This window comes from Neolamprologus brichardi, chromosome 6 (genome assembly GCF_056152115.1).
Source record: "Neolamprologus brichardi isolate AB-2024 chromosome 6, ASM5615211v1, whole genome shotgun sequence".
Lineage (NCBI taxonomy): Eukaryota > Metazoa > Chordata > Actinopteri > Cichliformes > Cichlidae > Neolamprologus > Neolamprologus brichardi.
In genome coordinates, this window is record NC_142109.1 from 27,733,988 (window position 1) to 27,756,759 (window position 22,772).

The following is a 22,772-nucleotide window of genomic DNA, read 5'->3' on the forward strand; positions in this document are numbered from 1 at the left end:
AAGCAAAACTGAGCTGATTAGTTTGGACTTGGCAATAATTACTGAACAAAAGTTACTTTTAAGGAAACTCGGGAAAGAGAACATTTTAGTAGCAACTGAGTTGGGGATTATGACAGCTTTGGAAATAAGAAAAAATAACTTATGCCTACATTGACAGAATACTGGCTATTACATTAGCATAATGAGCAAAGTAAAAACTATCACAGCCTAATGCATTTTGTCAATGGTTTACCATCTTTACATGGTAAAACACTTTACAAGCGGAATGGCAACAATCTGTGTCTTTGTAGTTACATTTCTTGGTGGGTACTACAGCATAATTTAAAGCAGTATTATTAATTAATGCAAACAGACCCCTGTTAAGTACCCTTCTCTCTGTGTTACAGTCTAGAGTGTTTTAAAAAGTTACTTTGTACATGTTTTTAAATGTACACTGTTCAACTAATCCAGGTGCGGACAACCAAACATCATTCACACTTTGTACGAATGAGAATGGCACCTTGCTGAGAAAAGCTTCTTTATCCCTCTGTGTGAAAGATGGTGTGTATTTCTCTTTGTGTACATGTTCTGTGGTCACAAACAGCAGTCAGACAGCACAGTGTGACAGGGGGAGGGACACCCTGTACCTCTAACTCATGCTATTGCTAGGGATGTACTTTTGTGAGATACAGGTAGTGAAAGCAGTACACAAACACCCGAATAATGATATATAATATTCCACAACAAATATAAACTAAATAAAGGCATAACATTATACAGGTGTTTATGCCATTTTGTCCACCCTCTGTATGACAAATGAGGTGACTCTTGGAAAAATACAAAATAAAAATAAGTGGTGGTATAAGAACACATTTTAAAACATAAAAAAGCATAAACAGATCAAATGAACTAATGATCACCATGGCAACCTGAGAGGTGTCACTGCAACCATCACGCCACAGTACGAATCATGCTGAGTCCCCTGTTACCTTGGCTACCCCCAACCCTTTACCACAACAGCAGCCACGTGGGCAGCGTGCGGTGCTGCTGGTTTGTACATTACTGCTGGTCACTGACAGTGAAAATACAGTTTACCTCTTGGGTCTCTCATTGAGGCTGGTGCTTCGGGCACGAAACGGACTCTGCTCATGACTGTCATCGAATGGCAGAAGGGCGTTGGAACGCAAACCCTGAAGGAACACAAAGAAAAGAACCAGATATGCAAAACAAAAATGACGATCCAGATTTACAGATGATTACCAGTTGTGCCCCCTCTACTACAGGTTTCTACTACTACTTCACAAGCATCCAGATGCACCTAACTGGACATGTTTCTCCTGAACAGTACAAAAGTTCAATGAAACATCTCTCTGGAGACATTTGAGGTTAAAAGTGTGTTGTGCAGTTACTTAAGCCACCATTGCCAGAGCAAATAAATCCAAGTGAATGCCCAAAAGTGCATTAAGAAGCTGAGACCTCAACTTTTTGCAAAAGAGAAGGGAACAACTATGTGCAATGCAATTCAACACTATCAGAATGCAATGAATAAAAAGCATGAAGTAATAAGTAGAACTGACAAATCCAGTGGAAATATCCAAGGACAATTTAAAAGAATGTTTCAATATATGCTACAATATGCTAATTTGCCTTTTTGTCAAGAGTTCAATTCTCTGTCCAATATAAAGCTGCAGTCTGAAGCTGTTAGCTCAGCATAAACACAAAGAGCTGGTATGTTCTAATCTGAGGGTTATATCTCTGATTTTTTTCCATCTCTTTTCTGTAGAAAATACACCAGGGTCACTTTAACATTTTCTCATCTGAGTTTTTATGCTAAGCATAAAAAACAAGTGGAAATGAGGGTGGTGAAAACATTCTAAGCCCACACAAGAAAGCAATCAAACATAAATGTGTTATCTGAGAATTACTGGACAACAAGTTATTCTCAAGAACTGAAGGAAGTCCAGAGAGCCTTGTTTCAGATTGCATAAGAGTTTGTAAAAGTTGTTGCCTTTTCATTAAACTATCGTTAAAAGTCTCTGAAAGGAAGACACTTTCTTTTATAAATGTGTGAGCAAGGACAAGGTCCTTTTCAGCGACATTGATTTCAGTGTAGGAGCTACGCATCTGTACTCTCTCTTAGTACTGCATTATTTCTTTTCCTTATATTGTTCATGTGTATGAGCAGGTCAGTAACAGTAAATTCAGCTTCAGGTTTGAAGGCTCTTTTTTGTCATTCACTGTGGTGTACCTTTGTGATATACTGAACAAAGTCCTTGCGGAAGGGTAGTCTGCAGCGTATGAACCACATGGCAATCACATGGTGGGCCAGGGACACAATGTACTGGTTGAACCTGATGGGATTTGAAGAAATACTCAGATCAGAGTGAGTCTCTGCATCAGGGAATACAAAATGTCACATGTGCTAGGACTTACTTTGAGGGGTTAGTGTAAGGTAGTGAGATGGCAAACACGCTGACATACTGCTCAGCTACAAAGTTGGCATACAGATGGGGAAGGCGCACGAGGGCTGTGAAACACAGTCAAAAACAACTGAAGACTTTGGCCTTCAACAACATAAAAGAATACAGGAAAAGAGAAAAGTACTCACTGGAGAGAAACTCGAGCATAGGAGATGCCATGGCAACAGTAGCAGAGATGTGAGTGAGCTTGACGATAAGAGCAGGAAGAAGCTTGATCATGATATCAGGCATCTCCACCGTGCACATTGTAAGGGCCACCACACACTGCTTGGCACACCGGTAAATGAGCCCAGTCTCGAGGCACTGAACCAGTTCTCTCTGCATGGATCAGTGAAAGGATGAATGTAATTCCACTTGTATATTTCCATATACACTCACCAGTCACTACATTTGGTACACCTTGAGGGTGGTACTGGGTTGGACTCTACTTCACCTTCAGAACTGCTTTAATGTGTGGCATATATTCAACAAGGTGCTGGAAAGATTTTGGTTGTTAACATGACAAAATGACAGAAATGCTGCAGATTCGTTGCCTGCACATCCATCACTGTTCTACCACCACCAAAAGTGCTTTATTGGATTGAGGTCCAGTAACTGAGAACCACATCTGACCCCATAGACAGAGTACAGGATGGATCCATGCTTTCATGTTCTTTATGCAAAAGTCTGACACTACCATTCAAATGTGTCAGCAAAAATCAAGACTCATCAGACCAGGTGACATTTTGTCAGTCTTCTGTTGTCCGATTTTGATGAACCTGTGCGAATTGTAGGTTCAGTTTCCTGTTATTAGCTAAGTATTGACATCTGCTGCTGTAGACGGCTGTTTCACGTTTCAACATGCTTTGTAAAACATGGATGTAAGAACTGATATTTAAGTTACTGTTGCCTGCCTATCAAAGCAGTCTCACCATTTTTCTCTGACTTCTTATTTGGACCATTCTCTTTTGAACAGCACTAGCAACAAAACCATGTTCAGAGACATTTAAATCGACTGTCTTCCCCACTGTGATGCTCGTTTTGAATTTCAGCTGTCATCTTGACCAGGACTACAAGCCTGAGCGCATTGAGTTGCTGCCATGTGATTGGCTGATTAGACATTTACATTCGCAAGCAGTTGAATGGGTGTCACTAACACTCCATGGACTCAGCGTACACACCATGGAGACTTTGTTCATGGTGTTTCATGTCCTGCCTCTTCCGGTACTCTCAACAAAACCATGTTATTTCTATCTAAAGCAGAGTACATCCTGTTCTTTGCTGCATGTGAAGACAAGCAACCTGGTTCCAACCTAGTTTTCTCAACATAGCCTAAAGTTGTTTTGTAGATGCTAGCATAAAACTTATCATAGTATCCTGTGAGAAATGGCACAGAAGGTGTTTGATTTCTACAGACTAGTTTTTGTACCTGTCTTGACTGCTCCAAGTAGTTGTGGTAGGAGGTAATTGCTGTAAGAACGGGAATCACTGCCAGCTGAACATCTGTGCGAGAAAACCCCTCTGGAGTCTTTTTCAATCGCTCTGAGATGAGACGATCTGTCACCTACACACGCAGAAGAGATCAATAATGATTGAATTCACTCACAACATAATATCCAGTGTATGGATCTGTATTTATGTGCATAAAGTCAGGCTACCATGCAGCAGAGTGTAGAACACAGCTGATCTAAGTTGCATGGTGATGTGAGCAGCAACACTTTGTACTGCAGCATCCATGGCAGCTTGTCAAGAACCAGCTTCAGCACCTTCCAATCCGTCTCCTGTAAGAGAGATATAAATCATATCCGAAACTTTTACAGATAAAAGGGAAGTCACTGCAATTATCGGTCACTGCTTCTGCATTCTAACAGCTGCAATGCCTATGATTTAATTTTGATAGGAATTCAATACTGTCTGCCAATCAGAAAAGAAACCTGGCTTAAAAAGAGGGCTTGTTCCAGGGGGGGTGCATCTAGCCCCAGTGTAAGATATCTAAGGATTACTCTGAACTTAAAATGTATAGCAACTCTAGTTGAGTCTAAGAATAAAGACACAAAACTAGGCATGAGGCCAACTGTTTAACCACAGAACGTATATATATGAACTGTGAAATGCTGTTTGATACAATAATTATTGTGTGTACCATCTTGAGGCACTGCAGGAGGACACTGAAGGCAGGCGAATAGGGAAGGTAGGCTGAGCGTGTTGAGGCTGCTGAAGTGGGAGGAGCAGCAGGAGGAGCAGGGCTACCAGCAGGAGGAGAGGTTGAACCTGCTGGCTTCTTTTCACCAACACGTTTCTCTGGTTCCCTGAAAAACAACAAGAACAAAAACAAGTGACAGAATGTTAGAGAGCTGTCAGTAAGCTTTAACCTTTAGTAAAGGAAATGTTTGTGTTCTCACCCTATATCACAGTAGCAATAAGGGCTGAATCTCATGACACCATCTTTGTTTGGGACCCCAAGACGGTGAAGAGAGTCTGCACGCATCATGAGGAAGAAGTCAAACACCTGAGAAGAAAAAGGAGAAGTCAACAAAGAAATTATGTAATAAGAGGTAAAAACATTTGAGTAGTGACAGATCACCTACCTGTAGTCTAATAGTGGAGGCAATAGTTGAACAGTACTTGTTCTTGTAATGAAGCTGCAGGTGGCTGATAAGCAACTCATAAACACGACTCGCATGACTGGCTGGCAGACTGTAAAGTTTGCTCTGTCAGAAGAAAAAGGATAACATGTTATCACCAGGTAGAATATAATAAATGTTTAGTTTATTTGTTAAACCTTGATAATCTGAGTTTTGCTAGCTTAATGAAAGTCTTAGGCAGCATGCAACATTTCATTTAACACACTATAAATAGTTCACTTCTAATAGTTTGTTTTTGTTTTGTTTTTTTCTTCCATTTCCTGACCCTTACCATGTACCTAACAGTTGGCTAAGTATCATGAAATGCAAGCACATGACACCACACTGGCAAAAATATCCAACATTACAAAACAGTAATTACAGACACAACATAAGACTTTGCAGAGTGGTCACCAAGAAGGCTGAAATCTATCGTAATCAACAGTTCAATGATTAGAGCTTAATTATGGGACTAATAACTGCCGGGCAGCGTTAACATGATGCAACACTTGCTTCTAGAACAACTTTGGTGCTAACGTTCATTCTAGAAGCAAGTCTTGAGTCTGAGCGATTATGTTGAAGATTTTATAAACTTCACACATTGTTCCAAGGATCGATTTTTATTGTAAATCAACTTTGTTTAAGGAAATACAACATTTGTATTAGTCCGTAGATAAATCGTGTTTAGCTGTCCAGGTATATACATCAATTTACATTCGATTTATATTAATAAAATTGGATGATACCTGAGAAGCTGACAGGCAGGTCTGTTAAGCTTGCAACATTAAGCATTAGTTTAGTCTTTCCATCATTAAAAGTTTTAGCTGCTGACTCATTTCATTAAGAGGATTTTTTTTAAGTTACGCAAGCAGCAGCTAGCACTAGTTGGGAAAAAAAGTTTTCCTTTAATACATTTTTAGGCCGGAGAGGGCAGTCGATAGGTATGTGTCAGATAACCAGGTCAGAGTACAGTCACTGCAGCATGACAGCAATGCAAAGACGCAGTGAGGCAACATAACAAAAAACTGTTTTGGGTTTGGTTAATTTGGTTTGGACAAATTAATTGTCCAATTTTTTGTTTGTGAATTACATTTTTTTTGCTTGTTATATTCTCAGCATTTTGTGCCATAAAGAGATCTTTGAGCTCTTAATGGTAAAATGTTGCCAAATAAAATGACATTTACAGTCTGACAGCAGTCAACAAAGCCAATTTTAGTCCATTTTAATGTGTATTGAACTGTTCTGGGGGGAGGAGGATTTCTCCATTGATTGATGTCATTTGATGCCCTACATTGTGATAAGTCACTGTGGAAGAAACTATGTCTTAATATTCTATTTTAACTCACCCACAACTCTTCACATCTACTATTTTTATGTATACCTGCAGGATTTCAAGCAGGCCCAGAATAGCAGTCCTGACGTCCTCCATAGGAGACTCTGCTGTGGGGTCTCTCTCAGTAACCTCTAGGGGCCCTGAATACACCAGAGAGCGGCTAGACACCTAAAAAATAATTATAAAAGGGAGAGAAGTAATGACATTGTGACAGAAATGGGGCGGTTTTGTGTGATTGCATGTACTCTTTTTGTACCCGTTCAATGATGTCCAGCAGGCTGGTGAAGTGGTGCGTGTTGCAGCCCTCAGCGAGGTCCACTAATAGCTGAGTAGCCTGTTTTCTAACTGCCAAGTCCCGGTCTTCAGCAATCCCACTGAGCTGGGGAATCACCACCATTTCAATCAACTCATCCTGGAGAAAAAATAGAAAATAAGCAAAGAACACAAAAAGGAAAAGTATGATTTTTTTGAAAATCATAAACGGAGCTTGTACAAATGTGTTAAACATTTGTACAAGCTCCGTTTATGATTATAAATTGCATGTAAATAAATTTTGGGAGGCTCAGAAGTATGTCAGCATCTGAGTGGTGCTTGCTACTATCGAAATATCTTCTTCAGTAAAAATTGGAACTATGGCAAGAGAAATGCACCAGAAGCTTTTCAGTCTGGACAGCGGACTGGAATTACACAGGTTTCTGATGTGAGCGTGTATGAGAGAGCACAGACCTCATAGAGCTGCCGGTTGGTACTGAGAACGAAGGACAGGATATGAAGCACTTTGATTCTTATCACACTGCGAGTCTCGTTCCTTTCACAGACCAAAACGGTAAGATAACAGAAAGGGACAGCAGAGATTAAGATATTTCAGAGATAGAACAAGAACGAGATCGAACATCACAAGGATAATACTATAACCTCCCTGAGATATATACGTGTCAGTGTGTGTCCTACCTGAAGAATTTCTCCATGAGCCGGTGAAGGCTCTGAATCCAGCCTTCTTTAGCAGGCTGGATAGACTGAGCCCTGTAGGAGATAAGTGTCAGCACTGATGCATCCTGAAAAAGATAAGATTCAGATTAGGGGGGACAACACAGCGTAAGAGGTCTAAATCATAACAAAAGTTGGAGGAGGACAGAAAATAATCAAAGCACTAACTGGTCTTTTATCAGCACATTTCTCCACCAGGCTGAAAAACTTCTCAGTGGAGCCGTGGTAACCGTTTTGTTCATAAAGCTCTTCCACGGTGGTCAACAGTTCATAAACAATGGCCTTTAGTTCCGCACTGCCTATTGTCTGTGAAAACAAGAGGCACACCACTTGGTCGAGCTAGAACCATTACTTTTTATTCTGTATACTCAACCAGATAAAAATATAAAAATTAAAAACTACAGCTCCGCATATTTAATTTGGCAGAACTCCTTCCTAAAACAAGCCCAAATGGGATTTGGGTCTCCAGCTGGAATCAAACAAAAACACCTTACCTAACAAAGGTGTTAACTACTACCGTGTGAAGCATGGTCAATCACAAGTGAACAATATATTCAAGTACCTGAATCTGTTGCAACAGTCGCTCTATGATGCCGAGTAGGATGTCCCATGTGACCACCTGTAGCTCTTTACCGTACTTTTTGATGAGTCTTGTTATTGAAAGAACAATTTCGTAGGAGACCACCTCGTTGGCACATGACATAGCCTGAGGGACAGAAATAAAAGTCACTTATTCAGCACAGTTATCATATCAAGTGCAGTCATTTTACCCCCATATAATCTTTCAACCTCAGGTTTGATCTAAACACGTGGCAACAACTTAAAGTTTGACTACATCCTGCATGAAAGAAAATATCTGTATGACTGTGAAAAAAGTGAAAATCTATGCCACGGGTTTGGAAGTCAGACAGTCTGTTCTTTTCACCCTATTGTGCAGATTTCCAGCTCCATATTTTTGATGCAAAGCTATTCTATATTAGAGCATCTTTGTGTCAAAATTATCCTCATTTATCTTACAATGGACCTTTTTGCAGCTCCTCTTTCGTCCGCTGTCTAAAACAAACAATTTTAGGCCTCATTCAATCCAGAAGCACAAAAAAAGTTTCATAATTCTTTGATTTTTTTTTATGAATTCTTAACAATAATAAAGCCACAAAGTAGAATATTATCCTGAATTTAAAACCACTTCTTTAAGCCAATTTTCTACTTACTGGCTCCTCCTTGCAATCAAAAACATTTGAACACCATGTGAGTGGGGTTGCTGTGCTCACAGACAGAGCCCTGTGCTAGAAATGACCACAAGAACCACTAGCGATGGGAATCAAGAACAAGTTCTTGTACACAACAAGTTCCGAGTAGTCCAGTTCCCTGGAACTGTTAGTCTGCTTGCCTATCGAGCCCGCTTATCGGTTCCACTTGCACTACAATCAGCAAATTTGTTTGCGGGTCGGAGGTGGAAGATGGTGGCACAGTCTACAGCATGGATATGAATATTAGTTTTATTGCACAAAATGACGAGGGCATGATAGTAAAGTGGAAACTGCATCCAAGACAGAAACTGTATTATGCTGGCAGCACAATTTTGGCTCATTGCAAGCATCTACAGAGACCGCAGCATGCTAACACTAAGCTAGCCAAACACCATGCTAACACCAAGTTAGATACCTAATTAGTAAGAGAAAGATCAAATGTGAGTCCTTATTAAGACAGGGATTTGTGTTGGTGTTTGGGGCTGAAGCCTCAGGTTTATATAGTTAAATAGTAATTACGAGAGTGTGTTTCAGCTATTTTACAGAGTAACATGAAAGTAATATAGGAGTATAATGAATTACTTTCTCTTTGGGGTAATTAAGTACCATACTGCATTACAAAAAAGTGTTCTGTGAAATTTTTTTTTTTTTTTTTTTTTAGAAATGATCCGACCTCGATCACAACAAAAATGGGAAATACCTCCAACATGAGCATACATTTGACTCACAGCATGCATTTAATTTGTATGAATGTAATGTCTTTGATACGCTGCACAGCAATGGTGGTCACTCTCAAAGTGGACCCAGTGAGAACCCAATGAGCAAATTCTTATAAATTCCCATTCTTTTTAAGGAAATTTGCTCTGAATGACATTGCACAGATTTAAGACCAGGGGAGCAGAAAATAAGTAAAAGTATAATAAGTCCTTATAAAACATTAAGAACTCCAGTGTGCAGGAAAGGCTTACCACCATAAAATCATATCAGTTAAATTTTTGATTATGAGATGTGGACTTGACCCTCAGTATTATAATCTCATTGCAAAACTGCATGTATATTTATGTGAGTTACCTTGTAGAAAGATGGCAGAACAAGCGTCGGTGTATTTTTGAGTGCAGGCAGTCTGTGTGCGCCCCAAAGCGCCATTCCAACAAAGAAAACTGCTCCTCTTAACAACGGTGCATCCTCCATATACACCCTGGTGGAGGGACAGATCAAAGAAGAACTGCACCATACCTCCAAAGTTATATATGCTCATTCACACAAAGTCAGAAATATTGTATATTTAACCAATAATACCTTTCCTCCATAATGCGACACATGGTGTAAATTGCACTATGGCCGAGGTGAGTCCCCAAAACCTTTCTCATTAACTGAAGAACCAGAGAGCAAAACAAAGTGTAGGGACAACAAACGACACAGAGGAGGACACAGTTATGAATTATGTCCCTTCAAATCATAGACTTCAAACAAGATGCAGAATTGTATATATGCAGGTGTGTTCTTGCCTCACCTTCCAACAGGACTCGCAAAACTCTTTGACGTTGACTGTACGGCAGAGTGTGATTATGAAAACGGTTAAAGAGTCGGAGGGCAGGCAGTTGTAACACACAACTGCATCGAGCACTTGCAGAGCCACCTGGAAAAATACAAAGGTTGGAAATACTGGTGACCACCAGCACTACAAAACAGTCTGAGGTTCACAAATCAAAAAATATGGTAGGGTTTGTCTAAATGGTAGGTTTAACTGAAGCTAATGATTGTGATTTACTCAAAAACATTTACTTTAATACATCAGATTAAAACCATCTCTAGCTTTGGCGTGCAGAGTTTTCACATATAATAAATATATGGACACTGGACAGTTATTCAATAATTTTTCTTAAACCTGCAGGTTCGTGAAGGGCCTGTTATGTATTTACTAAACAAAAACTGCACCTTCTTTTGAAGAGGAATCATAAACATGCCGTGCAAAGGCCATTACACACTGAGGGTGCTGGGAAAAAAAAAATGTTGCAAAGTTTTTGTGTTTTTTGTGAAAAATTCCTCCTCAAACTGCAAGAAACCCCCCCAAAAAAACAAAAAAACAAAAGACTGATGAAAAAGTAAATAAAGTGAAAATGGCATCAATGTTGATCCTAATGTTTCTAAACCAGAAAAAGAAGAAACTGAGCAGCAACAGGAAAATTTGAATGTTTTGCTCCAGAGATTAAAACAGTATCACGACCGCTTTTCTACATATTTCAGGATGTCAGTGGGGCAGTTTGAGCTTTTGTTGGCACACTTGGAAACACGTCTGGAGGTAGGCAGAGACGTCTGAGGAGGCAGAGAAATACTTTCAGGAGCCAATTGATCTTGAGTAGCATCAAACTGTGTCTCTTAGGTAAAACAGTACTCTTTCACCATTTCCATGCTACAAGTGTCCATCTTGCCAAATGCAGTGGTTTAAGCGGTCAGATGCGTTTATTTGCAACTGGAAAAAAAAAGTCCCCAAAATATTTTTAACATGCAAAATGTTTGCACAAATTTTTGCCGTCCAGTGTGTAAAAAGCCTTTAACTGTAAAGTAAATTGAAATACCAACCTCAATATCAGTTGAAGACGTCGTTCTGTTGCACAGCAGGCAAATTTTCCTGCAGAGAGCACAGAAGAACGAGAAGGAAAAAGAGACACTGAGAACAATTGCTGAGTAAGAGAGAATCATTGTGTGTGTGTGTGTGTGTGTGTGTGGATTTTCTGACTCACTGGACCATGATGGAAACATTTTGGTCCAAGTAGCAGCTGTTGAATTTCACCAGATTAACAAGAACATGGAGAAAGTCAGATGTAAGGCCTATATCCATCCACAGGAGGACAAAGCGTGCTGAGAGAGGAAAAAATGCATGTGAAAAGTATTAATGCAGGTCAATACACTATGGCAAATAAAACTATTCACAGTATTTCTATGAACACAACAGTTAAAAATACTACTCAAAAAGTAGCTCAAATAAGGCTGAATATATGATGTCACATTTCTCAGATAATACTGGGATCAAACTATCTTGGATGTGGGTATTTGTCCTATGGAAGGTTTCTCTACCACCTTTGGAAAAAAAAAATCCTGAAAGAAACAGTTGAGGGTATTGTGTGCGGAAAAAAGAGCTATTATTAGAATTCAAAAAACCCATTGTCATCATTGTACCCGAAATGAAAAACAAGTGATTAAAAAAAAAGAAAGCAAACTGTTGTATTACATAATATCAATAGAGTCAATGCACAAAAAGGGAACAGTGAACACGAGTTGAACCTAATCAGCTGAGGTGTGACACAGCCAGAAATTTATCAGTGATTAATAGTGGTTACTTGAAAGCTGAAGATTTTTTTATTTTTTTTTTAAATGCACAAACACAAATATTGCAACTGATAAAGAAAGAGGATTAGTCTGTTTTTACCTATGTCCTCTTCCAGGTATGTGATATCCTTTCCATTCTCTGTTAAAGCCTTAAACACCTCCAGTCTGTCAGAAAGGTCTTCATTGCACGGCTGGTAGTCTCTGATTACCTTGAAAAAGTATGCTCTCAGAGGGCCAAGTCGCTCACCCTTCACACAAACAGTGGGCAAGACTTTTTTTTAAAAACAAAAAACATACAGAAGCTTTTTGCATTTGTCTGCGTGTATGTTGTGCTTTTATACCTGCCCCTGTATAATGGCCCTGAGCAGCTGCAGGACAGCATGTCTGGCCTCTGGTGGCTGCTCTGGAGTCAGCATGTCTTCCACATTTTTCCATACAGCTTCCACTGCATGCTGAACAACATATACACTCAGATTTTAACAAATAAAGAAGACTGCGTACTGTTCACCAAACAACAACAAAAATGGACCGCCGCCAGCAGACTCACCTCCTCAAACTTTTTCATTTTGGCAAGCTCACAGATGTGGTTCATAGTGCGAACACGGTTGCTCAGACCACAATCTGGGTGGAGCTCCTGAAACACACCAAAGCAAAAAATACATTAAACAGTGAAAGATGTGCTGGGAAAGGAATGAGAGACATGCACAGACACTCAGTCGCTTCTGCAGACCTTGATGATGTCAGCCGTAATGATAAACTCGGAGGGTTTAGTGTCGCTCTGTTTGTTCGGAGGACGCTGTGTACCGAGCCCAAAGATCCCCTTCACCTTGTCCTTGAGACTCTCCTTGCTTGGTTGTTTATTCATGGCCCAGCCTGGAAGGGTGATGCACAACACAGGCGAGGGACTGGCAGCTGCCTGTCACAGAACCAGACACAGAGCGAGTCACACCTTTTCCCCCCCTTTAAGCTTATTAGTTAATCATTTCCTGTGGATTCTAAATGTGGATTCATATGTCATTCACTGCTGATAACATAAAGGCCACCCCCCCCCCCCCCCCCCCAAACTAATATTATTATGGAAATGTGTAAACCTTCCTTCAATAGATTTAATGTATTGCCAGGTATTGAAATTACAGTTGGGGTAGACAACATGCATGGGACAACAAAAAAAAAGCGTAGTTGCAATCCTGTGCAAACTTAAGTACACCATTACTGCTACTACAGCAATTAAGAGGGCAATCAGCAGCCAGGTGCTGGTAATCATATGTATTGATTAATGGGTAAGCACCTCTATGAAAGTAGTTTGGGCAATTTGCTAATCTGGCACATTCAGGTCTGTTTTAACACAATGCCACCATCTTCCCAGCATATTTATCCCAAGGTTAGACCACGTAACACTCAGAGAAACCGAAGAAACACAAAAGCCATATCTCAGACTGTATAAGCCTCAGTAAGCTTGTCAAATCCTAAAGTTCATGACAGCTGGATAGTTGGTAGAAAAGTAAGCCTCTTCTCTCTAAAAAAGAACATGGGAGCACAGTTTAGCTTTGCAAAGTAGCATCAGTACAAATCATAGCATTTCTTGAACAGATGAGACCAAAGTGGAGCTGTTTGGCCATAATGTACACCCATGCACATGTTGGAAAAAAACAAACAAAACAAACATAGCATATTAGTACTTAACATCACCTGTCAGCACAGTGGTGGACAGCTGATGATTTGTGCTTGTTTTGCAGCTATGAGACCTGGACACCTGTCACTCTTTGGTGTACAGAGAAGTTCATGGTTGGCTCAAAGTATTCTAGAGGCAATCTTGAGGCTATCTAACTAACAGCAGAAGCTTAGCCCAAGTTGGGTCATGCAAAAAGACAATGAGCCCAAATACACCTGTAAATCTAGCAAACAAAAAATGGCTGAAAAAGAAAAGAATTAAAGTGCTGCAAGTCCAGACCTCAGCCTAGTTGAAATGCTGTAGAAGGACTTTAAGAGTGGTTTTACTAGCTACTGAAAAATGATATATACTTACTACTCACATGAGTCTGTAGAGTCGTGTGATAACCCTTTCACGTGACTGTATATACATTGAGAATTAGTACAGATTTACACATGGCACTGTCCATCTGTCCTATCAACTTTGTGCTGGCCAACTGTTCTACAGTCCTCTGATGAATACCTAAAAAATAAGCTTAAACATTTCAGTTATTCCCTATTAATAACTTATTTTTGCTTCCTCGCCACAAAAATGGTAACACCAAAAATACATATAACAAATAGTTATTTTAAAAATCAGCATTGGGCCATAACTTCACAACAAATAGATTACCAACAGTAACCTGTCAGCATATTGTTATGTTGTCTAAGCTGGAGCTGGGCTCTGGAAACTGATCAGACCAGATATAATGAGGTGTATTAAGTCAAGTCATATTTCAAGTGAAAAAGTCCATCTTGGAAAGTAAACTTATTACTTATTTTTAGCTTATATGAAGTCTGTGCTTAGCAGGTGGAGAAGCTGATAATAAGAGATTGCTAAACGACTCCAGTTTATCCATGTCCATGTCTGTAATGAAGTGTGTTTTATATTTCTTTAAAGGGTTGCATATTAATGTACTGTGCATGTGAGCTTAGACCATACAGCAGCAAAATAAACTTGAGCAACAAGTTTATGACATTACAGGTGGGTCCACACAGCACTACAAGCCACTGTTTAAGCAGGAGTAAAGTTTGACACTGAAGCCTGTAAATATGTAAACCCATGGGGCACGTTTAAAGAATTTGCTGTCATGTGGACTTGACAGAGATAGAGGGGAGGGGAGGTGAGCAGACGGACAACGGCTGGTCTGTTTCAGTCCAGCACCAGCAGCAACAACAACAACAGCAACGGTGCAAGGTAGGCTCGAACCAGAGTTGATATATCTGCGGACACAAGTCAACCTAAACACTTCATATCAGCACAAACGTAGTGTGGCGTTGCTAAACCCTCTCAGCTTCGGTTCACAGTGGTTGTAATAAGCTAGCATTTCTCTGTTGTGGCACTGAAGGTCTAGCAGCATAAAACAACAGCGCCTGCCCCTCCTACCCCCGGCCACCGTCTCCCCCTCTCATCTCACCTCAGTGAAGTTGAGTCGGTTTTGGTTTCATTCAGTCGCTGCTTCGTCAGATTGCAGCCAGCCGAGCCGTCCGCTTCTGTGCATTGATATAACTCTGTCTTTGCAGCCGAAGGCTCGCTCCCAGCACCCCTACTCTTCAACCGGATGACACACTAATGCTCTGACAGTGGGACTTCCTACAAAAACACGTTTGCCGCACTGCCTCGCGGGAAATGTATTTTTAAGGGCAGACTAAATACGAAGTATGCTAGTCCGTTTGTTAGCAGTATGAGTTTTTGTGTTGTGGCACAGGCGGGAAAGCCTAACATCTACAAAGAAGTAACGCGCAGGTAAAGTTTCCTATAGACTATATAAAAGTGTTTAGCCGTCAAAATCTAGCATAAAGTAAGACGGTTTTAGCTGTTAAGCTGGCAGCTAGCTTACCGTGCTGCTGTTAGTGAAGTTGGTTCCTTTTTGACGCTACAAGCTGCAATGTGGCCAGGGGTCCTGTGAGTGGCGCTTATGAACAAGGTAATACAAATATTTTTATTTTTTGGCTCTATAGAAACCCTGGACAAAAAAAACAAAACACAAAAAAGAACCTGTCTATATTTCTAGGACATAAGTTGGACTACCACAAGAAATTCTCCAATATTTGGCAAATACAACTAGCAGCTTCCATTAACCCTACTGTGATAATCGGTTCTCAAACTTATCAAAATGTAGACACCATGACAGGATCGGCTCCACACTGATGGTAAAGTGGTACCTTTGGGTCAAAGGCACTGCTCTAAACACTCTCTTTCAGTCCATCCAGCTGTCCAAACCTTCTGTTTGTGAGGGGCAGCCAATCAGAGGAAGGTTGGCTTAAAAGAGAGTAAAGGAAGATTATCAAGAAGATGTAAGATAAATAAGGATTATGTTTCATTTGTCACTCATGTAAAGCCACATAAAGCTTAGTATGGTGTAAGAATAAAAATATGGATTTGGAAATGAGCAGATTTTGTAAGTTATCATTATTATTATTATTATGCCGTCCTGAATAAAATGTAATTATTTAGTGACTCTCTAACGACATCATTGTCGACTTCTATTTATAAGACAGTTATATTGGGGGGTTCAGTACGTCTACAGTTAAACTAATAATATCACCCTGACCCGTTTTCAGTCGCAATTGAGTATCGTGTAGGTTTTTGTTTATTTTTTTTTAGATTTTAAAAGTAAATTGGCACTTCCACCAGGAAGTGTAAGTGTAATCTCACATATCAAAACAATATTGTTTTATTAACAGAGCGGAAGATTTGTTGTTGTTTTTTTTAAACAAAATAAAATCGAGTCTTTGTGTTTATGTCATTCTTCCTCTTGCAGGCGAATTCAGCTTGTCAGCTCCACCCGCGATCCAAAAACTACGAATGAGAAACTAACTTCAGCAACAGTTCAATGCTTCACGTCCGCTGCTGCGCGCGGGTCTGTTATGTAGTCCGAGGTGTTATAATGACTTCTCCTTACTTCATGGAGAACAGGTCTGTTATGACTCGGAGTGCGAGTCAAACTGCTGGCCGCACACCTGCAGCCTCTCTCAGGACCAAACTCACCAACAGACGGAGGAACGAGGACCCGGTCTGCGCTGGGCCAGTGAAGGTGGAGGTGGAGGAGAAGAGCGTGTCAGAGCTGAGAGCTTCGTCTACTCCTTTATCAGTCGGTAACGCTAACCACACAAACTGACCACGTACGTTGGTACACGTGGATACAAATTAATTAACTTGAGCTGTTTTGGTGGCAGAAAGCTATTGCGCTTGCGCATATTCTGGAGCAGGTTGATTTGCTTTGCTTACCAATTCTACAGTTACACCTTTACATCTTAAAAAAGCGACTGGCAGGTGAAAACCAGGCTTTGTCATCACCTTTCTCGCCCAGTGTGCAGGAGTTATCAATGAACACTACAGGGCACAGAGTGAAAGATGTTGTTTCTTTTGTTCTGTGAATGTGAAATAGAAATAGGTTAAACAGGTGAAATAGAATTATGAACGTGCAGGATATAAGGTTTTGTGCATCCATAAGACAAAACTGACCTTTACACTCAAGAGACAGATTTTGTACTTGAGACTGAGTCTGTGCTAATAAACAGGGAGTTCAGTTTATCATGCACAAAACCGTGTTTACACCAATAAAGGTCACTCTACAGCAGGGATGTCGGTCTCATTTTACATCTTGGGCCACACACAACCCACTTTGATCTTAAATGGGCCAGAGCAGTAAAAAATACCCTTTCTGTCAGTGTAAAGATATTAACTATGCATTTATAGAAAAAGAAGAGTAATTTCAACACTACACTTTGGTAGCTCATTGCCCAGACTACCCTTAATCATAATAAAGTGGAAACATTTGGTTATTTCACAGGAAATTTTCTATTTTTATCATTTTTTATGTATTACTGTGCATACAGTGTAACAAAAAAAGTACAGCCATCAACAGCGATCCAGTGGGCTGGATTGTAGTGTTTGCTGGGCCAATTTTGGCCCAAGGACCTTATGTTTGGCACTCCTGCTCTGAAGCATGTCTCTGTAATATTTGCCCTACTATATGAACATTTTGAGCCTCCTTGTTGCACCTCTTTGAAGGCTGAAACAAATAACTCTGTTCGAGAAGATTTGTTTCCACAAGATGAAATTCAAAAAATGTACTTTTTTGTGCAGACACGTTTTTGTTTTTGTACTCCAAATTGGAAATTGTTGTTCATGCCTTAATTTCATCAGGTCTGATTTTTTTTTGTTTTAGTTAATTATTGAATTAGAATTAGAATTCATTGTTGTTTATTACTCACATCTGTTGGTAGTTCAGAACTCCACCGCAAGGCTTCTGACTAAGGCTACTAAATACTAAACTATCACATCGTTACTAATTCAGTTGCACTGGCTCTCTGTGAAAATCGTTCCACTTTAAATTTCTGGTTTTGACTTTTAGAGCTCTGCATAGTTGAGCATCAGTGTTCATCAGGTCTCTGAGGTCATATGATCAGGCCCTGCTAGCTGTGGATCATATAATCGTGTGAACTAAAGGAGATTTGCAACATTGGCCCCAAGATTCTGGAAGTCTCTTACTCTGAGCTTGAGATCTGTTGACTCTGTGATGCCATTAAAAAAAGACAGAATTTTGTTGTGCAGAAATAAGTGTAAATTTTACACAGTGGGCTCAGTATTTCAAGTCTTAATGAGTTTATACAAAAACATGAAGCTAATCTGCTTGTCTGATTAGTTATTAGAGAACCTGCATTCTTTGTGATGACCAGCAGGGGGTGACTCCTAACTGCAAAAAAAAAAAGTCTGGTTATATAAAAGTCTGTGAGAGAACCACTTTACTTCTATCTTGATTTATGGCCTAAATAAACTTTTTTCCTAATAAACATTTGTTCTTAATTGTTAAGGTTCAAAATGTATTAGATACAACTTGATTTTCATTTTGTAAATAATTTGTCATAGCAACCATATGAACCATGATTTGAACATTGATCCAGTTAAGGTGAATGGGACTGAAAATGTTTTGCTTCTATAAAATAATGATAAAAAGACAGTGTGCGAAGATTATAGGGGTTTTTTGTTTGTTTGTTTTAAACCAAGATGGTGAAATTATTCCAACATTCAGCATCTTTAGGTGTTGACCTGGTTGGAGAAATATCTTATTTATAGTGATTTTAAAAAAAAATTACATCAAAACTAGTATTTGATTAAGTAGATTATATTAGATATCATTTGTGTTTAAATTTCTAGCTATGGTGGTTACTGTGGTGCCATGCTTCCTCTTGTTCAGGCCGTGAACTCCTCCACGAGGCACCGGTGCAACCAAAAACCGAAGCTTTACCGGAGTATCCACACAGCCGCAGGAGGAGACAGTTAAAGGTGGAATACGAGAAGGATGAACGTGTTTCTCCCATGAAAACTGAGCACTGGGAACCTGCCGACTGGAGGAAACAGTTAGGATTCATTCGTGAGATGAGGAGCGGCCGTGATGCGCCTGTAGATAACATGGGAGCAGAGAAATGCTATGACATGGAGGCTCCTGCGCATGTAGGTGTGGGATGGATATTTTAAAAGTCCCCTTAAATAGAACTTGTTAATTCCTCTGTTCCATCTGCAGGTGAGACGTTTCCAGGTGCTGGTGTCACTCATGCTGTCCAGTCAGACAAAGGACCAGGTGACAGCAGCAGCTATGCAGAAGCTCAGAGCACATGGCTGCACTGTAGAAAACATACTCGCTACAGATGATGAAAAACTGGGAAAACTCATCTATCCTGTCGGCTTCTGGAGGGTAAAACAAATGGTGTCCATAGCTGTTAGCATGTTTAATCAAATTTCAGTAAATAAAAGTTAAATATTAGATGAACCTGGTTTCTCAGCTGTGTTCTTTGTTGTGTCCTCTTGGTTTCTCTCACCTGTTCTTCTTTAGAATAAGGTGAAGTATCTGAAGCTGACGTCAGCCATGTTGCAAAAGGAGTTTGGAGGGGATATCCCAAGCAGTGTTGAGGGGCTGGTCCGTCTGCCGGGAGTTGGACCCAAAATGGCTCACCTAGCCATGGACATCGCCTGGGACCAGGTGTCTGGCATTGGTAGGGACTTCCATCTCTTAAACATGCAGACACAATTGGCTAACCTCCCAGAAACTGATTAAGCAAAATTCTAGATCAGTGATTCCCAAAGTGTAGACTGAAGCCCTCTGGTGGGCCGCAAAGGTAGTGCAGCTGAGTCACAGTAAAAAATGGTAAATGGCCTGTTTGTATAGCACTTTACTAGTCCCTAAGGACCCCAAAGCGCTTTACACATTCAGTCATCCACCCATTCACACACACATTCACACACTGGTGATGGCAAGCTACATTGTAGCCACAGCCACCCTGGGGCGCACTGACAGAGGCAAGGCTGCTGGACACTGGCACCACCGGGCCCTCTGACCACCACCAGTAGGCAACGGGTGAAGTGTCTTGACACAACGACCGAGACTGTCCAAACCGGGGCTCGTGCCTTTCTCCTGATTGACCAGTCTACTAATTCCCTTATTTTTACCTCTATTAATAAGTGAAGACACATCAGTGGTTTTGATGTGTCATCATATTTGATGTTTCTGCCGCATTGAGAAATCATTGGTTTGTAAAATGATGTATGCACGACATTTGAGAAACTTCAGAAATTACATCCTTTGGTATCACACAGCTTTAAAACAAAAAATGAGCCTTATATTCATCGTGTAGTTACGACGCGTTGCAGGGTTCTTCTGTTTGATTGCATTAGATTTATTCAGGTGCACCGAATAAACTGGCAACTTAGAAGTATTGTGATGAGACTAGGCTTTCATTTGTATTGATCATTTTTGTCTAGGTGTGGACACACATGTGCATCGTATATCTAATAGGCTGGGCTGGCTCAGGAAGGCGACCAAAAACCCGGAGGAAACACGGAAGGCCCTTGAGGAGTGGTTACCCAGGTAACAGCATGACAACTCACTGCTGATCCACAAAACCTGATTAACTTGTGATCAACAAACCTATAAAGATGTCCAGGATTGATTTAGATACGTACCATACATCAGCGCTGCCAGTGGTTAATGTTGACTCTTTAACGTTTGACTGACAGTGGGAAGCAATGAAAATCAAAATGTGGAAGTCTGGGAATTTATTTTTAGAATGAAAAATAATAATCAGGGCTCAACAACATGCAGATCTTACTATATTCTTCTGATGTCACGATATACCAGAAATAACAATATAATACTATACTTCTTTGGTCATAGATTATACATCTGATATTGTGAGAGACCTACTCCCAACAAATAATAAACAGGAAATTATATTTTTTCATTTAATTAGAATTTGACAGGATTTCTTGATTAAAAGCTACTTTATCTTCTCTTAATAAAAAAAACAGATTAAAGCAGCTTTAATTAGCAAATTTGAGAGCAGTCACTTATAAAGTAAAGAGATCCTCAGGCCAGAGAGCAGTAGATGTCATGGTGACCCATTTTCAATCCATGAAATTTGACACTTTTATAAAAATGTATTGATATGGTGATATTAACACCAGCACCAGTGTGTTTTTCTTAGAGTGCAGTGATATCATTTAATTTACTACAAAAATATGTTTCAAAGTGCAGTGCTTCTGTAAAGTCATCAGGTGATGTTTCTCTGTTGCAGGGAGCTGTGGAGTGAGATCAACTGGCTGCTTGTGGGTTTTGGACAGCAGGTTTGTCTGCCCGTCAACCCTCTCTGCTCTGTGTGTCTGAACCAGCACAGCTGTCCATCTGCCCACAAGAACTCTCCAGCAAAGAGACCTAAATCGGGATCACCACGGTCTCCAAGTCCAACCTCCTCTTCAAAAATAAAAACTGAACCTAAACAGGAAGCAGCTCTTAAAGATGAGATGATAAATAAGGAGTTACTACCCACATCTGTTTCCCACACCACAAAGAGAAGGCTAAAAACCAAGGTTAATGTTTAAATTTTACCGATGTTTGTGATTTCAGCAGACAGTGAGCACAAGAAGACATATTATGTGTTTACTTATACAGATAGATTTAAAAACATGTATATAAGAATGTATTTGACACTATAACCGCACCTTTAAAGGGTAAATATTTTTAATACTTTTCTTTTTTTTTACCAAATAAAAAACATGTTACTAATATTTTGTGTAAAGTTTTGTCTAAGAAGAAGAAAATAAAATACAAAAATTATGTAGTTTTATTTGTGTGGTGTCATAAACTACATTTTCTGAGGCGTGCAGTTTATAGCATTTTAATATTAATTAAAATGCTATAAACTGTACTTAAAAATATTGTACCTAGGATGTACAGGACTTATAGTTAGCATACAGTATAAATTGTTTTTAAAACTCACATTTTGAGTCTAATATGAACAGGATATAAATTATGACTAAGAAACCTAAGCAAATACCTGAAAATTCATACTCAATTTATCCTGCACAGAAAAGGAAATAAACTGCCATTTACAATCTTGTTAGAAAGTAAGAAAGTAAGCTTCTGTTTGAGGGGATAAGTAGGAGCCAAGTGTTACTAATTAAATACACAAGATGTTTTAACATATGGCTAATTTGGCACATTCAGGTGTGCTTTAGCCTTGTCACTCTATAAATGTGGCTTAGGTATGTTGCAACATAAAGAACCTAAAGACTTTTGGAACAATGTCCTTTGGACAGATGAGACCTAAGTGTAAATGTTTGGCCATAAATTACACTTTTGTAGAAAACCAAATAACAGTGTGGTGGTGGTGGTGGTGGAGAGAAGGTGATCTGAGCTGCTTTTGCAGCCACAGGACCTGGGTACTTGTCAGTCATTGAGTTGACTATAAACATATCTGTATATCAAAGTGGGCTGTTCTAGAGTCTAATGTGAGGACATCTGTCCAACAGCTAAAGCTTGACCCAAATTGGGTCATGCAACAGGACAATGGCACCAAGCAAAGCAGCAAATCTATGAATGGCTGAAAAACAAAAGATGTTGCAGTTGCCCTGTCAACGTCCAAACTTTGAAGCCTAATTGAAATGCTATTGCAGAACCTTAAGAGAGATGTGCATCGAAGGATGCCCAGAAACCTCAATGAATTGCAGGGATGTTGTAAAGAGAGAGTGAGCCATAATTTCTCCACAAGAAGAAGAAAGAAACTGATACATTTATACAGAAAACACTTCCTTCATGTTATTCTTTCTAAAGGCAGATCT

At 39.8% G+C, this 22,772-nt stretch overlaps 2 protein-coding genes across 12 annotated transcripts in view; one reads left to right on the top strand and one right to left on the bottom strand.

Moving 5' to 3' along the window:
- Positions 1-16,751, bottom strand: part of tsc2 (TSC complex subunit 2) — a 33,845-nt gene extending 17,094 nt beyond the window's left edge. Inside the window, exons 1-25 of one of the 8 annotated variants that reach the window (XM_087841981.1) lie at positions 16,644-16,751; positions 12,693-12,878; positions 12,510-12,596; positions 12,304-12,414; positions 12,063-12,210; positions 11,377-11,494; positions 11,216-11,264; positions 10,146-10,271; positions 9,932-10,005; positions 9,704-9,857; positions 7,945-8,088; positions 7,551-7,688; positions 7,347-7,450; positions 7,122-7,203; positions 6,652-6,807; positions 6,444-6,563; positions 5,027-5,149; positions 4,841-4,947; positions 4,582-4,747; positions 4,097-4,219; positions 3,868-4,002; positions 2,588-2,777; positions 2,413-2,506; positions 2,228-2,330; positions 1,075-1,169 (exon numbers count right to left, since the gene is read on the bottom strand). In XM_087841981.1, the coding sequence (XP_087698107.1) occupies positions 1,075-1,169; positions 2,228-2,330; positions 2,413-2,506; positions 2,588-2,777; positions 3,868-4,002; positions 4,097-4,219; positions 4,582-4,747; positions 4,841-4,947; positions 5,027-5,149; positions 6,444-6,563; positions 6,652-6,807; positions 7,122-7,203; positions 7,347-7,450; positions 7,551-7,688; positions 7,945-8,088; positions 9,704-9,857; positions 9,932-10,005; positions 10,146-10,271; positions 11,216-11,264; positions 11,377-11,494; positions 12,063-12,210; positions 12,304-12,414; positions 12,510-12,596; positions 12,693-12,827 (2,882 nt within the window). In that variant the 5' untranslated portion in view covers positions 12,828-12,878; positions 16,644-16,751. Of the gene's footprint in view, positions 1-1,074; positions 1,170-2,227; positions 2,331-2,412; positions 2,507-2,587; positions 2,778-3,867; positions 4,003-4,096; positions 4,220-4,581; positions 4,748-4,840; positions 4,948-5,026; positions 5,150-6,443; positions 6,564-6,651; positions 6,808-7,121; positions 7,204-7,346; positions 7,451-7,550; positions 7,689-7,944; positions 8,089-9,703; positions 9,858-9,931; positions 10,006-10,145; positions 10,272-11,215; positions 11,265-11,376; positions 11,495-12,062; positions 12,211-12,303; positions 12,415-12,509; positions 12,597-12,692; positions 12,879-15,069; positions 15,865-16,643 lie in introns of those variants that run through there. The other 7 variants (XM_087841982.1, XM_087841980.1, XM_087841983.1 and 4 more) reach the window with 7 other exon arrangements.
- Positions 14,799-21,772, top strand: nthl1 (nth-like DNA glycosylase 1). 4 transcript variants are annotated; one of them, XM_035907679.2, is made up of 7 exons: positions 14,799-14,849; positions 16,417-16,750; positions 18,856-19,112; positions 19,183-19,353; positions 19,492-19,651; positions 20,418-20,523; positions 21,230-21,772. In XM_035907679.2, the coding sequence occupies exons 2-7, from the start codon at positions 16,489-16,491 to the stop codon at positions 21,531-21,533; spliced, it is 1,260 nt and encodes a 419-aa protein (XP_035763572.2). In that variant the 5' UTR covers positions 14,799-14,849; positions 16,417-16,488; the 3' UTR covers positions 21,534-21,772. The 4 variants fall into 4 exon arrangements, with proteins under 4 accessions (XP_035763572.2, XP_006790789.2, XP_035763571.2 ...); XM_006790726.3 differs by lacking the exon at positions 14,799-14,849 and adding an exon at positions 15,105-15,579; XM_035907678.2 differs by lacking the exon at positions 14,799-14,849 and adding an exon at positions 15,105-15,398 and having other exon boundaries at positions 15,857-16,750.
- Positions 21,773-22,772: the final 1,000 nt, after the last annotated feature.